At 39.9% G+C, this 12,602-nt stretch overlaps 1 protein-coding gene across 1 annotated transcript in view; it reads right to left on the minus strand.

Annotated features, from left to right (window-relative positions):
• GRM8 (glutamate metabotropic receptor 8) overlaps positions 1-12,253 on the minus strand; it is a 424,254-nt gene extending 412,001 nt beyond the window's left edge. The window contains exon 1 of the mRNA XM_067564317.1: positions 11,744-12,253. Within this exon, the coding sequence (XP_067420418.1) occupies positions 11,744-12,253 (510 nt within the window). The remainder of the gene's footprint in view (positions 1-11,743) is intronic.
• Positions 12,254-12,602: the final 349 nt, after the last annotated feature.

Raw genomic sequence — 12,602 nt, forward strand, 5'->3', positions numbered from 1 at the left:
TCTGAGATGATATGTCCTTGAAGTAAATACTAGCCATACTACTCTTACAGGACCACCAGCTGATCTTCAGAAATAAATCATCATCTGCTCCAAATGGAGGCATTTGTATCCCCTCTCAGGCTAAAATAAAAGGAGGATCATTAGATAGTAGCATGATGAAATAATGATGGGCCTACTTCTGCTATTACTTATTCACAGGGAGAAAAATATGACTCTGCCAGTAGTCCCACTGAAATCAGTTGAAGTTTTTTCATAGTTATACAACTTGACTCTGTTAGCCTGGATTTTTCTCTCAAATCCAAGTTTACATCAATTTAATTCCATTGGCTTCCTTGGGGTTACTCCTGATTGACCAGAGTCGCAGACACCATATTTGCTTTGACTAAGCAGAATTTAAGAAATTACTCAACTGTTCTGTCCACCCAAGAAGGAGCTGAGTTTTTTATACTGGCTGCCTGCTGCTGCAAGCCAGCTACTCCGCTGAAGTGCCCCTCTTGTAGCATAAGGCTGGATTTGCAGCTCAGCACAAAAGCTCTGACACAGCAGCAGGCAGCGGAGAGAAGACTAATTGCCCCTATCCAGCTGGCAAGCTGTTCCTCCTGTGGCGCTGAGAGAAGTCAGTTCTGCTCCTATTCCACCATTCTGGGTTGGGAGGTAGGAGACAGTGCATAAGACAAAGGAAGATGAGGTATAGTAGGCGCTATTTCCCTAACACTCACCCAAGCTGTTTTGCTATATCTCAGCAGCCCCAACCAAAAGTAATTCTCTTCTGGGGAGTGTTAGAATAAAGTACCCACCTGAGATGCAGATAAGAGAAAGCCAGATTTCTCCCTTCGTCCTTATTAGCAGTATCGTTCTGACCCAACTCCCCACAACAGGCCTAAGTGAAAATCTTTTACCTCTTTGTCCCATGGCGGCTCAATCTTCTCAATAAACATCAGTATTTTCCCTCACCCCTGTGAGATTGCCTTCCCAGTATATTCCGCTGCCAGCTCCTGAGCACAGCACATATTTGGTCCCTCTCATCATCCAACCATACTCTAGTTCCTCCTTCTAAGATTCAGCACTTGCCTCCACAAATTGAGACCCAGGCAGAGCCTCGCCCATTTATCAGACCAGGGCCAAGGAACATTTGCCTGAATGTGACTGGAGAATGTTGACTGGAGAATTCTCTTGTGAAGGTGCTGGGAATGGAGGCCATAAAGTAGGATTTTCTTTCAAAGAAATAGGAAGAAGATGATGGAAGAGGAAGAGGGACCAAAAGGAGTCTTCTGGTGGAGAAAATGGAGGATGGATTAAGAAACAGGCACCCATCCCCCTATCAATGCAGCACCTTCCTGTAAATATATCTAAGATCATCTTTGCCTTTCTCTCAGGGTCTGCTAAAGCCCTCCATGTGTGAAGAAGTTCTGCATGAGAAAGGGAACAAGCAGAGGAAAAACCCATTCTCCTCTCACACATGGTATCTAGTTTTTCTGGTCTGGGTCCATATGCAGATCATAACCCAGAGAAGCATTTTGATGTTCGTTGTTTAATTAAACCACACAAAATTTGTGCCTTTCCATAAAACTCTTGTAAGGCTGACTATTGTTCACTGATAAATGCTACCAAAAGAAGAAACATTCAGCTAGTTGGAAGCCAGTTTATTCCTAAAAGAGACGTGTGCTTGAGAAAAAAGCCCTCAGTATTTACTAGTTAGCTGTAGCGCACTGTAGTGCCTGTTCTCCAATGACCGTCAGAATGCAGGAGGTCAGTAATAATATTGTTCAACTGTCACTCTAGTACAGCAGATATCCTTCAGAAAAATAAGGCTTCATCTATAGCTATCATTTGGGCTAATAAAAATAAAATAATTGCACTAAAACACTGTCACAGGATCAATGTCTCCTTTGAAAATAAATGTCTTGGTTTTACCACACATTTATGTAGCAGCAGGAGACCTCTATCCAGAGAAAATGCGCATTCTGTTGACAAAGTCTCTTAAAAAGCTTCCACCATTGAATTCGTGTTTCCATTCAGAAGTTGACCCTTAGTGGATTCAATACCTTAACTTCTGGGACTTGTTTTTGGAACTCTTTGTGAAACTACCATTTATTTGCACTGTTACAAAAATATAAGTGCCAGGGGAAATAACTCAATGAATTGTGCTGTATCTAATGCATTTTTATTATTATGGACAGGATTTCAGGAAAAAAAATCAGCTTTGAGAGGGTAAAAGAATGCTTTCCACCTATGCAGAACTCTTCATCTGAGAAAAGGAAAACAAAACAAACCACGTTGTCCCATTTGCCTGGGAGTCGGAAGGAAACTGGACCATTGGCCTTTCCTTATGCCCTCTTTGTAAAATGCTCAGATACTAAGGCTATGGAATGATATAAAAACCTGAATAGTTTAAATTTATTTGTGACAACAACAAAATCATTTTACAAAAATTAATTAAACCTCACATGATCTTTCTATATTATCAACTATTATAGAGATTAGGAAAGTGAGGCACTAAGAGGTTGAGTAAGATTTGGGAATATAACCCCAAAAGTCCTGACTGCTAGGCCTTTCCTCTAACCACTAGCCATTACTACCTTCAGCTATGAGTAAGAAAGATTAAAATGTTAGGAGCATATTTAAATTACTAATATACTGTAAAACTCTTAATGTATCAGGTTGATTTTGCACTCCCTTGCCTCAAGCATTTTAGCACAAATTAAAATTGATGCTAATCACTATGAACAGTTTTCATGGAATCTGGAAATCTATTATTTCCTCTGGCTGCAGTTAAAATATTTCCAAACTATTTCATTATTGATAGTTGTAAAGTATTTGCTGTACGTTTCAGTTCTCTGTGATGTTGACCTGGCATTTGCTTTCTCACCCATGACACTTAAACTTGTCATTGACAGCATAATCATAGTTGAATCCTATGGTTTTCTAAGGTAATACAGGTATCTATTACCATGGAAACAAAGAGATATAATAGCTTTTCTATCTAATGGCAGCAGAACTGTGAAAAACAAAGGAAAAAAATCAAATGGTTTTCAATGGCACATTCTAACCAGTAATAGGCAAGATGTTCAGGCACTAAATGGATATGGGTTTGTAATAAGGTAGAGAAAATACTGTAAAAATAAATGAGATGTGTTGGCAATGGTTTCCTTTCATAATTAAATATTTTCAGAAATTGAAAAGATCTAGAAAACTAAAACAAATCTGTTCCTCTTAAAAAGCCGATTTTAATTTTATTTTAAATGCGGGGGAAAATCATTTTTCTCACATTTCAGATAAGATTTTTCCATCTTGGTTTTAACTACAGAGAGGAAAAATAATCTCATCCTAATTAGTTTTAAATAGCTAATTATTTCAACTATCCTGCTGCAGAAAATATTAATGACAAATACAGGATGATACCATAAATTGAACACTAGCATGGTTTAATCAACACATTTTGATGAGTGTGCCAATGTCTTGGGTAGATTTCTAGAGCCTGCTTTTACTCTCATCAAAGTTAATGGCCAAACTCCCATTGACAAGAGGAGTAGGCCTTTTATAAATTTCATAAACCATGGCCTTAATCTTGCAATCAGTTTTGGATGGGCCTGGCACCTACATGGAGTCTCTGAAGGCAATGAGGCTTCACAAGGAGACAAATAACCCCCAGGTGGATTCAGAATCAGGACCCACACAATTCAAATTGCCACTGAAGTGCACATATTTTCTTCAAACCACCTTCTGATCATGGAGAATATCCAAACAGGACATCCAGATATATTCACTGTCTTGATTTGGGGATCATATTGGGCTCTATTCAGATGCAATCCCTATGCTCCATTTCATTCAGAGACTGCTCTTTCCTATCAATCATTGGGGTGCCTGCCTGGGAGGGATTGAGACACTGTCCTGATTATTGTTACCACTGTGGATGTGCAGCACAATGCTGACAGCTGAGGGTATTCATGCGAAACAACACAAGGTAAAAAAATTGCCAGCACATGTTTGAAGAACTGCAATTTCAAGCTTTATGTTTATTTGCAAAAAATACCCTGAAATTCTGGACAATTATATGTAAAACCAAAACAGAAGCTCCTGAAGATCACCTGCATTATATATATATAGAGAGAGAGAGAGAGAGATATAGATATATATCCTTATAAGGTAAACAAGTATATAGTAAATTATTATGGGCTAAATTCCCTTCATAAAGCAAGGGACAGACGAAGTCAATGGGGTTGCACTAGTGTAACAAGGAGAATTCAGCCATACAGGGTAAATAAGGCTTCCATTGTTTAAACAAAAATATTTTAAAAGTATAATTGGTAAAAAAAAATAGAAAACCTAACATCCCAGTTCTCCAAGCATACTGTCCACCCGTCTTGATTCACATGCAAACCACTGTCCCTGGGCTGCTCCCACAATCACATTGACTAGGAGATATGTGACAGTGACAGAGGGAGTGCGCTGGAGTGATTAGGGATAGCTTGAGATTTTTAGATAGGAGGAAACCAGTGTAGGCAAATGTCTATTTTCTAGCAGACTTTAACCATTTAATATAGTTTCAGACATTTTAAGGAATACTAGCCTTAAATGCATGGAAACACAAGGATGTGAGCTGAGCTTAAAGATTAAACCTACTGTTTCCTCTGTGCCCAGTTCCAAGAAAGTGAGCGTAGCTTGAGAAATAAGGGCTGTCCTCATGCGAAGCTTCTGAAGTCAGAGTCCATGACTCAGCCCAGCCTGACTGCCGTATATGGCAGCCAAGCTCTTAGACAGGCAAAGCCAGGGGACGCAAAGAACAGTTACTTACCTTGTAACTGTTGTTCTTCAAGATGTTTTGCTTATGTCCATTCCCAATTTAGGTGTGTGTGCACACCATATGCATCGGTGCCGGAAAACCTTTTCCCCTAGTGGTACCCATACAAGCTGGCTCTAGTGCCCCCTGCAGCAGCACGCACAAGTGCCCTCATATAGGCACCATTGACTCCCCTTCCCTCTCAGTTCCTTCTTGCCGGAACTCCAACAGAGGGGAAGGAGGGCGGGTTGGAATGGACATGAGCAACACATGTCAAAAAACAACAGTTACAAGGTAAGTAACCGTTCTTTTTTCTTCAAGTGCTTGCTCATGTCCATTCCCAATTTAGGTGACTCACCATCAGTGTCTCCAGAGGCAGGCAGGAGTTAATGGATGTGACACTTCAAGCACCATTCTACCAAAGCCAGCGTCGTCCCGGGCTTGCTGCATCAAGGCATTGTAGGATGCAAAGGTATGTACCGATGACCAGGTAGCTGCCCTACAGATGTCCAATATGGAGACGTGATCGGAAGGCCACATATGATGATTGTGCTTTCATTGAGTGGGATGTCAAGGACACCAGAAGCGTGACGCCGGCCTGCTCATAACAGACTCAGATGCAGGCCGTAATACACTGCGAGGAAACCGGCAGTCCCTTCATCCAGTCCGCAACCACCACAAAGAGTTGTGTCAAACAATGAAAAGGTTTGGTTCTGTCAGTGTAAAACGCCAGGGCCCATCTCACATTGAAAGAATGCAGGTGCCTCTCTTCACTGGAACTGTGAGGTTTGGGACAAAAGACAGGTAGGAAAATGTCCTGGGTAAGGTGAAAATGAGAGACTACCTTAGGCAAAAAGGCCAGGTGCGGGCGTAGTTGGACCTTGTCCTTATAAAACACCGTGTACGATGGTGCCGATGTTACTGCCTGGATCTCCAAAACTCACCTGGCGGACTTGATAGCCACCAGGAAGGAGACTTTCCAGGACAGGAACGTAAGGAAACATGAGGCCATGGGTTCAAAGGGTGATCCGGTGAGTCTGGAGAGGACCAAGTTCAAGTTCCACTGAGGAGGAGGCTCCCTTATTGGTGGGAAAGGCCTTTCTAATCCCTTAAGGAACCTGACCATCATATCATGCAAAAAGACTGTTCTACCTTCCACCAAAGGGTGGAAAGCAGATATGGCCGCTATATGGACCTTGAGAGATGAGAAGGCCAATATCCCTTGTTTCAGATGAAGCAGATACTCCAAAATTGTTGGCATTGATGCCTCTGTCAGGGACACACCACATTCAGTCACCCAGCAGGTGAAGCACTTCCACTTAGCAGTCAACAGGACTCTAGGTAGCTACTCTAGGTAGCTTGCATAACTCTGTCAACTGCTGCCAAATTGCCAGGTAAATGTAGACCAAGCCTTAGTTCAAACAGGAATTATTTTGGGGAAGTTCTGTGATCTATGGTATATAGGAGATCAAACTCAATCAGTGATACTGGCCTTAGAATCTATGTCTACACTTTGAGCTGTGGGTGTGATTCTCAGCCCTCAGAGACATGTTCCTCCTTGCTCTCATCAAGCTAGCATAAGAATGTCTCCTTGGGCTGAAAATCACACCCCCAGCTCAAAGTGTAGATATACCCTATGTACCTAAACCTCATCATTAACATCCTCTCCCTTCCCTACCTACAAAGATAAAAACAAGACAAAGTTTGCACCAAGTACCTTCAGTAGTATAGTGTAACAAAAAGCAACCTCATTGAAACAGCTGGAGTGTAACACATAGTCCCTTGGACCACCAGCTGGCAAGGAAAAAAAAGAAATCTCCATATGGTGTTGGTGGAAATATACAAACATAAGAAAAAATAGAACTGTAATTTGGCCAATATGCCAGGAGAATGGCCAAGGATCAGGGTCTCTTTCTTTGGTCCTGGATCTGTTTACTTCTTGCAAAAAAACTCAGACAGAAAGATCCTATGAATATCAATCAATTTATGTTACCAACCATATTAGCAGCTAAGGCAGTATATCTCAACCTTTTTGATACTAGGGACCGGCTTCCTATACTGTGTCAGGGAGATCTCAAGGACCGGTTATTGAGAAACACTGAGCTAAGGTTATCAACCCATGTATTTTACATTGTTGAATCATTTTTTTTAAACTGAGCAATAGTAGCATAAAAACCCCAGCTACTATTCAGCATCTTTTTGTAATCATTTTATACATATATTCATATTTGAAAGATCTAATATATGGCCCATAATTTCATCACAGATTTCCATTTGATGAGTTCCACATGCCGATCTAGCTAAATATGCAATCCTTCAATTTAGTAGTTCCAGAGTGCACATTAAAATAATACTGGACTTCAGATTTTAGCTGTTAAATATAACTGTTATGGTTGGAATATGGGTGAATAACATGTATCTTGAAAATAATCTGAACACAGATTTGCATGGTGGTGATCACTGACTTTAATAGAGCTACATAGATTTCATCAGCTGAGCTTCTGGCCCCATATGGAGTGACACTTATTTAGCATTAATTTCTTAGCTATAGCACAGACTTCTTGGGAAGAACTATGGACCTTATCTTCAGCTCGCTATGTTGATTTTCACCAGCTGAGGACCTAGGTCCATGTCTTTCTGTAAAATATCATGAACCCCTATGGCATTGTATTAATGTTAAATATTAATAATTATTTTTCTATTCTGCTTGCATAAAATCACTGGGAATAATTTCTAAAATGGCACTGACATAGAGTCTGATCCTGAACCCTTTAAATCAAGCAAGTTATCCCACTCACATCAGTGGGGCTACTCATGTGAGGGATGCAGAATCACACTTTTTGATTCCAGTCCAATGTGCAAACATTAAAAAGCATCCTATGCAATTTGTACATTAAGGGCACTGCACAGGGTCTATAATTAAACCTAAGAGAGATGTCTCCTCCTTTCACCAGCAACTGTGTTATATCAATTAAATGGGTAAATAGGAGCTTTCCCCAGAGGGATGCCATGTGATGCTGTATTGATTAAGACTGCAGCGGAACGTTATTTGCAATCTTATTGCATAATGGAAATCAGGAGTTATCTGTCATGGCTTCAGAAGACAAATTACTGGCATCTGAGACAATTCATAGGCTTCTTTCCTTCTTGCTGTTCTCAGTTCACAGCTAATGCATGTCTTACAAGGCTTTGTTTCTTAAATCAGTCTACGACACTGTCTTCAACAGTAACAATGAGTGGAAGTGGTGATCTAGGTGACTCTGCATTAAGAAAGGCATTAAAGTGACCATTACTTGAGAGCTATGCATTTTTAATAGGTTAACAACCTCAGAAAGAGCATCAATTAAAAAAAGAGACATTCAGCAGCCATTGTGATTATCACCAGTAAAGACAAGAATCCAGCCAGGCGTAACTCAAAAGAATAAAAGACTGCTGTCTATATAGAACATTTTAAAATCTCATGTGTGTTTTGTGTACCTTGACTTTCAGAGCTAGCAAATAATTTGACCAGTGCATGTCTCATGCGCTCAAGTTTTCATAGTACCTATGGCCTGAGCAGAGACTTAACAAGTATCCAGTGCACAGGCTGCTCTTCAGCTGAAGTGTAAATCCAGAACAAAGGACAGAAAGAAATCTCCCTTAAAATGATTGAAAACATATTTCTACTCTAGCTTGAGAATACCTCAAAAAGACAATCAAGTTCTGCTCAGATTCTTTCCTGTCTTACTTTTTTAACAGTCAAACATGCACCAAAATTAATAAATAACAAGAAAGACAAAAATATAATAGTTTTCAAAACTGTTATAGTAAGCAAGTTGTTGTAGCCATGCTGGTCCAGGATATTCGAGAGACAAAGTGGGTGAGGTCACATCTTTTACTGGACCAACTTCTGTTGGGGAGAGAGACAAGCTTTCAAGGTACATAGAGCTCTTCTTCATGTCTGGGAAAGGTACTCAAAGGTGGGAGGGCCCGAGAGCCCAGGCTCCAGCCCAAGCCCGAATGTCTACACTGCAGTTTTATAGCCCCACAGCCCGAGACACTCTGAGGATGTCTATGTTGTGATAAAAGACCTGTGGCACAGCCACACTGGCCCAGGTCAGCTGGCTGCGGGGCTAATAAAGTAGATATTTGAGCTTGATAGTAAGCAAGTGCCTGGTTCTATGCCACGGAACTCAATTGGCTTACCATGGATTTCAATGGACACCAAGTCTTAAGGAAGTGAGATAAGACTTTTTAATGGAAGGAATCAGCATGAATATTAACAGGCAAGGGGACAATAACAGTTTCAGAAAGAAGCTACAGCCAATGTGTGAACTGAAAGCATCTAGCATTCAATTTACCATTATCTATTTACCATCAAGCAGGATTTAAAATTAAATGCTATCTGCCCAATCAGTTCCAACTGAGTTTATTGTTTAGAATTCATTCATCCATCCATCCAAATTGACAAGTGTAGATGTGGCAAGCTCACCTTTCAACTGTTTATACTGTAGGACTTACAGAACACTGAAGACAAAATTTAGTATGTCAACACAACCTTTGGACTGAAGTAATCTCCCAAAACTGCTAATTAGTCTGGGCAGAAAACATATCACCTTGTGAACGTTATGGAGGAGGTTAAGATTTCCAGGGAAGAGATGATGCTTCGCTACACTTCACTTGACTAGACATGCAAATCAAATCACAAGTTTATTACAAGTATATTTTCCCATTTAGAGAAATTATTTGGTTCTCCAATAAATGAATTTATACGTAGACCTCCCATTTGATTGTCTTGGAAATATACAAAGTGGGTCAGACCTAGTATTGTAGAACATAGAATTAAATACAGAAAGAAAATTAGCAATGACAAAAAACGAAAGACTTATAATTTATGGCCAATATGTCATTCTCTCCTCATTCCAACAGTCTTTATTTTTCAGTGATATCCGTTTATTGACAAAGTATTATTTGTAATGTTTTGGGGGTGTTTGTCACATTAGGACATCATGGACCTGATGGTCCATTGTCTTGGAACTTTGCATAGTTATTTACACATGTGCAGAGTGAGTGCAAAAGGGTACCAATTCAGAATATTAACATTTTACAAGCACTTTGCTCATACATAAATGATACAAGGTGCAAAGCAAGAGTGAATGTGGCTCCTTCAGTATAATGTTTAAGAATAATATAGTTTAATGTTATTTTTATATAACCTCCTTTTTCCACTAAGACCAATATTTCTAGAAATATTTCTAGAAAGGTTATTGTGTCCCATAAAGGTGAAGATATGTACCCTCTCTGCACACAGGGCCTGACCCAAACCCTTTCAAATCCATGGAAGCAGGCTAATTTTGCATGAATAAGGTATAGCCTGTATTATTTTCTGATATTCTCAGTCAAATTAATCCGTGGTGTAACTCCATGTGAGTCAAAGAATTAAACAAAGGAGGAATCTGGATGGTATTGTTCATAAATAATTAACCAAAAATTGGACCCATTATGTCCATCCAACAGCTATGAAATTGCACAAGTTGATGACATCAATGGGCTTTGGAACAGGTCACATGTGAGAAGGGGGTCACATTATCACTGGCATGTGGCGTATCCCATTGAAGCTAAAAGACACAGTCCCTAATTCAGCAAGGCACTTCAGCACATGCTTAAACACATAAATAATCTGACATCTATTCAACAGATTCTCTGGCATGTGCTTAACTTTAAGCATATTCTTAAATCCCATTAATGTCAATAAATCTTCAGTCCTTAATCATTTGAAGTATTTCTGAATCAGGCCATAGTTCATACCTCATTTTTATACATAAGTGTATTTACGCCAAGAGACACTTCTTCCATTTGGAATTTTTAGCACAGTAGTTGTTTAAAAACTATATGATATCACTTTAAATAGCATGACACATGAAGATATATCTATCTCAAACTGCTCCCCAAAAAGCTAGGTGAAACTAAAATACTCAAGAGTGTATGCCAAGTGTGTCTTATATGCTTGACTGCAACTGCTTGTGTTTCAATTAAGACCTTTATTTTAACAGATACAGGCCTGTAGATACAGGTAAGCAAAATTTACAGTAACTGCACCACAGCTAAGGATGATGAGCAAGTGTTTCAAATGAACTGACGTAACATTTATCCAGACTGAGAGAAAATCCCAGGGATTCCCTGTTACGCCTTTCAGGTCTCAAATCTGACAGTAAAATAATACAGGTGAGACAGCCAATTTATAAACCTTCGCACCATTAGAATCTTTGTTTTCAAAATCTCCAGCACAATTAGCCTGATTTAGGATCTAGTTACTTGCCAGATATTCACCCAAGGACAGAAAAGCATCTTAAATGGACAACTCTGTTTTCTTTTAGAATGGTCATACATTTAGTAATGTTCCGAATTCCGAGCAGTTTAGATGAGATTCTACATACGGGTGTAACTCATGGCAGAATTTTTCCCTCTAAGAAAACAGTTTCCCTGAGATGAAATTAACTGCTGACTTCTAGACCCTTGAAAATACTAAGTAGTGAAGGAAACACTGATAACCTTGCTCTATATCCTGGTCATTTTACACTCACGAGAAGTCCCTTTCACTCTATTGCGGCCAGTGGTGCTACACATGTAATCTGTCCCCTTGTCTATACAGTAGGGTAATCATGATATTAACAGGTACACAGTTTGGATGAAATCTACCAATGTTTGCTCAGGGCTGATTTACTGAGTGAGTCCTGCAAGATGCTGAGCACTCGCAATGCCTGCTGCAGCCAGTGAGAGTTAAGGGTGCTCAGCACTTCACAAGAGGCACTCAGATCCTCAAGGAATAGTGCCTTCCATCGTTTCTCAATGTTTTGTTTAAGAAAGAACTAAGCAAGAACTTCTGATTTTGGCCCTGTATTTATGAAAATGAAACCACCACCATTATTTTACTTGTTTTCATGGTAGTTGGCATTTAAATGAAGAGTAGAAAACTTTACCTACCTTAAAAAGTCTTAAAATATTAGCAACCATGATGGATACAGAACTTGCAGCAGCACCTATTACACCCGATATCTTGTCTGGCTTAGTGAAAATAGGTGGGTCTCCATTAGCACATTTCACATCTGAACCATCTTTCTCTATCAAAGCTTGCACAAATGTTAAGGACTGCTCCAACGCATAGGTGTCCCTGGAACAAGTATCTAGGATCCGGACACCTAAAGTGATATTGGCAAGAAGATCAGGGTCCTTATTGATCTGATCTATTGCATATAGCATTGCCTCTAGTCTGTGGATCCCTTTCTCCTTCTTCAGCTCCCCACAAGGCACCCCTCTATCCCCTTTTGCATGGACAGGGAACAGTCCTCCCAAGATGATGTCCCCATCCAGTCGAATAGAGTGGGCATATTCCTGGCAATGAGTTCTTTGCATCATAGTGAGTATCCAGTAGAATTTGGCTGTTAATAGGAAGAAACAATGGCAGGAGACTAGACGCTTTCCTTCATATACCATTTTTCCTGAAGATGTTGTTGCTATCCAAGACCCGAAGTTCTTCCTTGCTAAAAGAGGAGGTTAACCATTTGAAGCAGCACCTTCTGAAGGTTACCATCAGTGCCCAGTAGGTAACAATATAGAATTGTGCCACAGGTAGAAAATCAATCTCAAAAAAAGCGCTTAAAATATGTTTTACAAAAAATGTCCATCGGTACCATGGGTTAATTTGTTTTGTGGTGAGGTGTTTTCAGCTATTGTAGATTGATGTTGAAATACAGATGAATATCTATGGCTCTGATGCTGGGAGGAAGTCAATGACTCATGTCCTTGTATTTTGCCCTGCAGCTGAGGTACTCCTGAAAAATCA

This window comes from Emydura macquarii, unplaced genomic scaffold, assembly GCF_026122565.2.
Source record: "Emydura macquarii macquarii isolate MOO-44397 ecotype Brisbane River unplaced genomic scaffold, CSIRO-AGI_Emac_v2 contig_2636, whole genome shotgun sequence".
In the NCBI taxonomy this organism is placed as follows: Eukaryota; Metazoa; Chordata; order Testudines; family Chelidae; genus Emydura; species Emydura macquarii.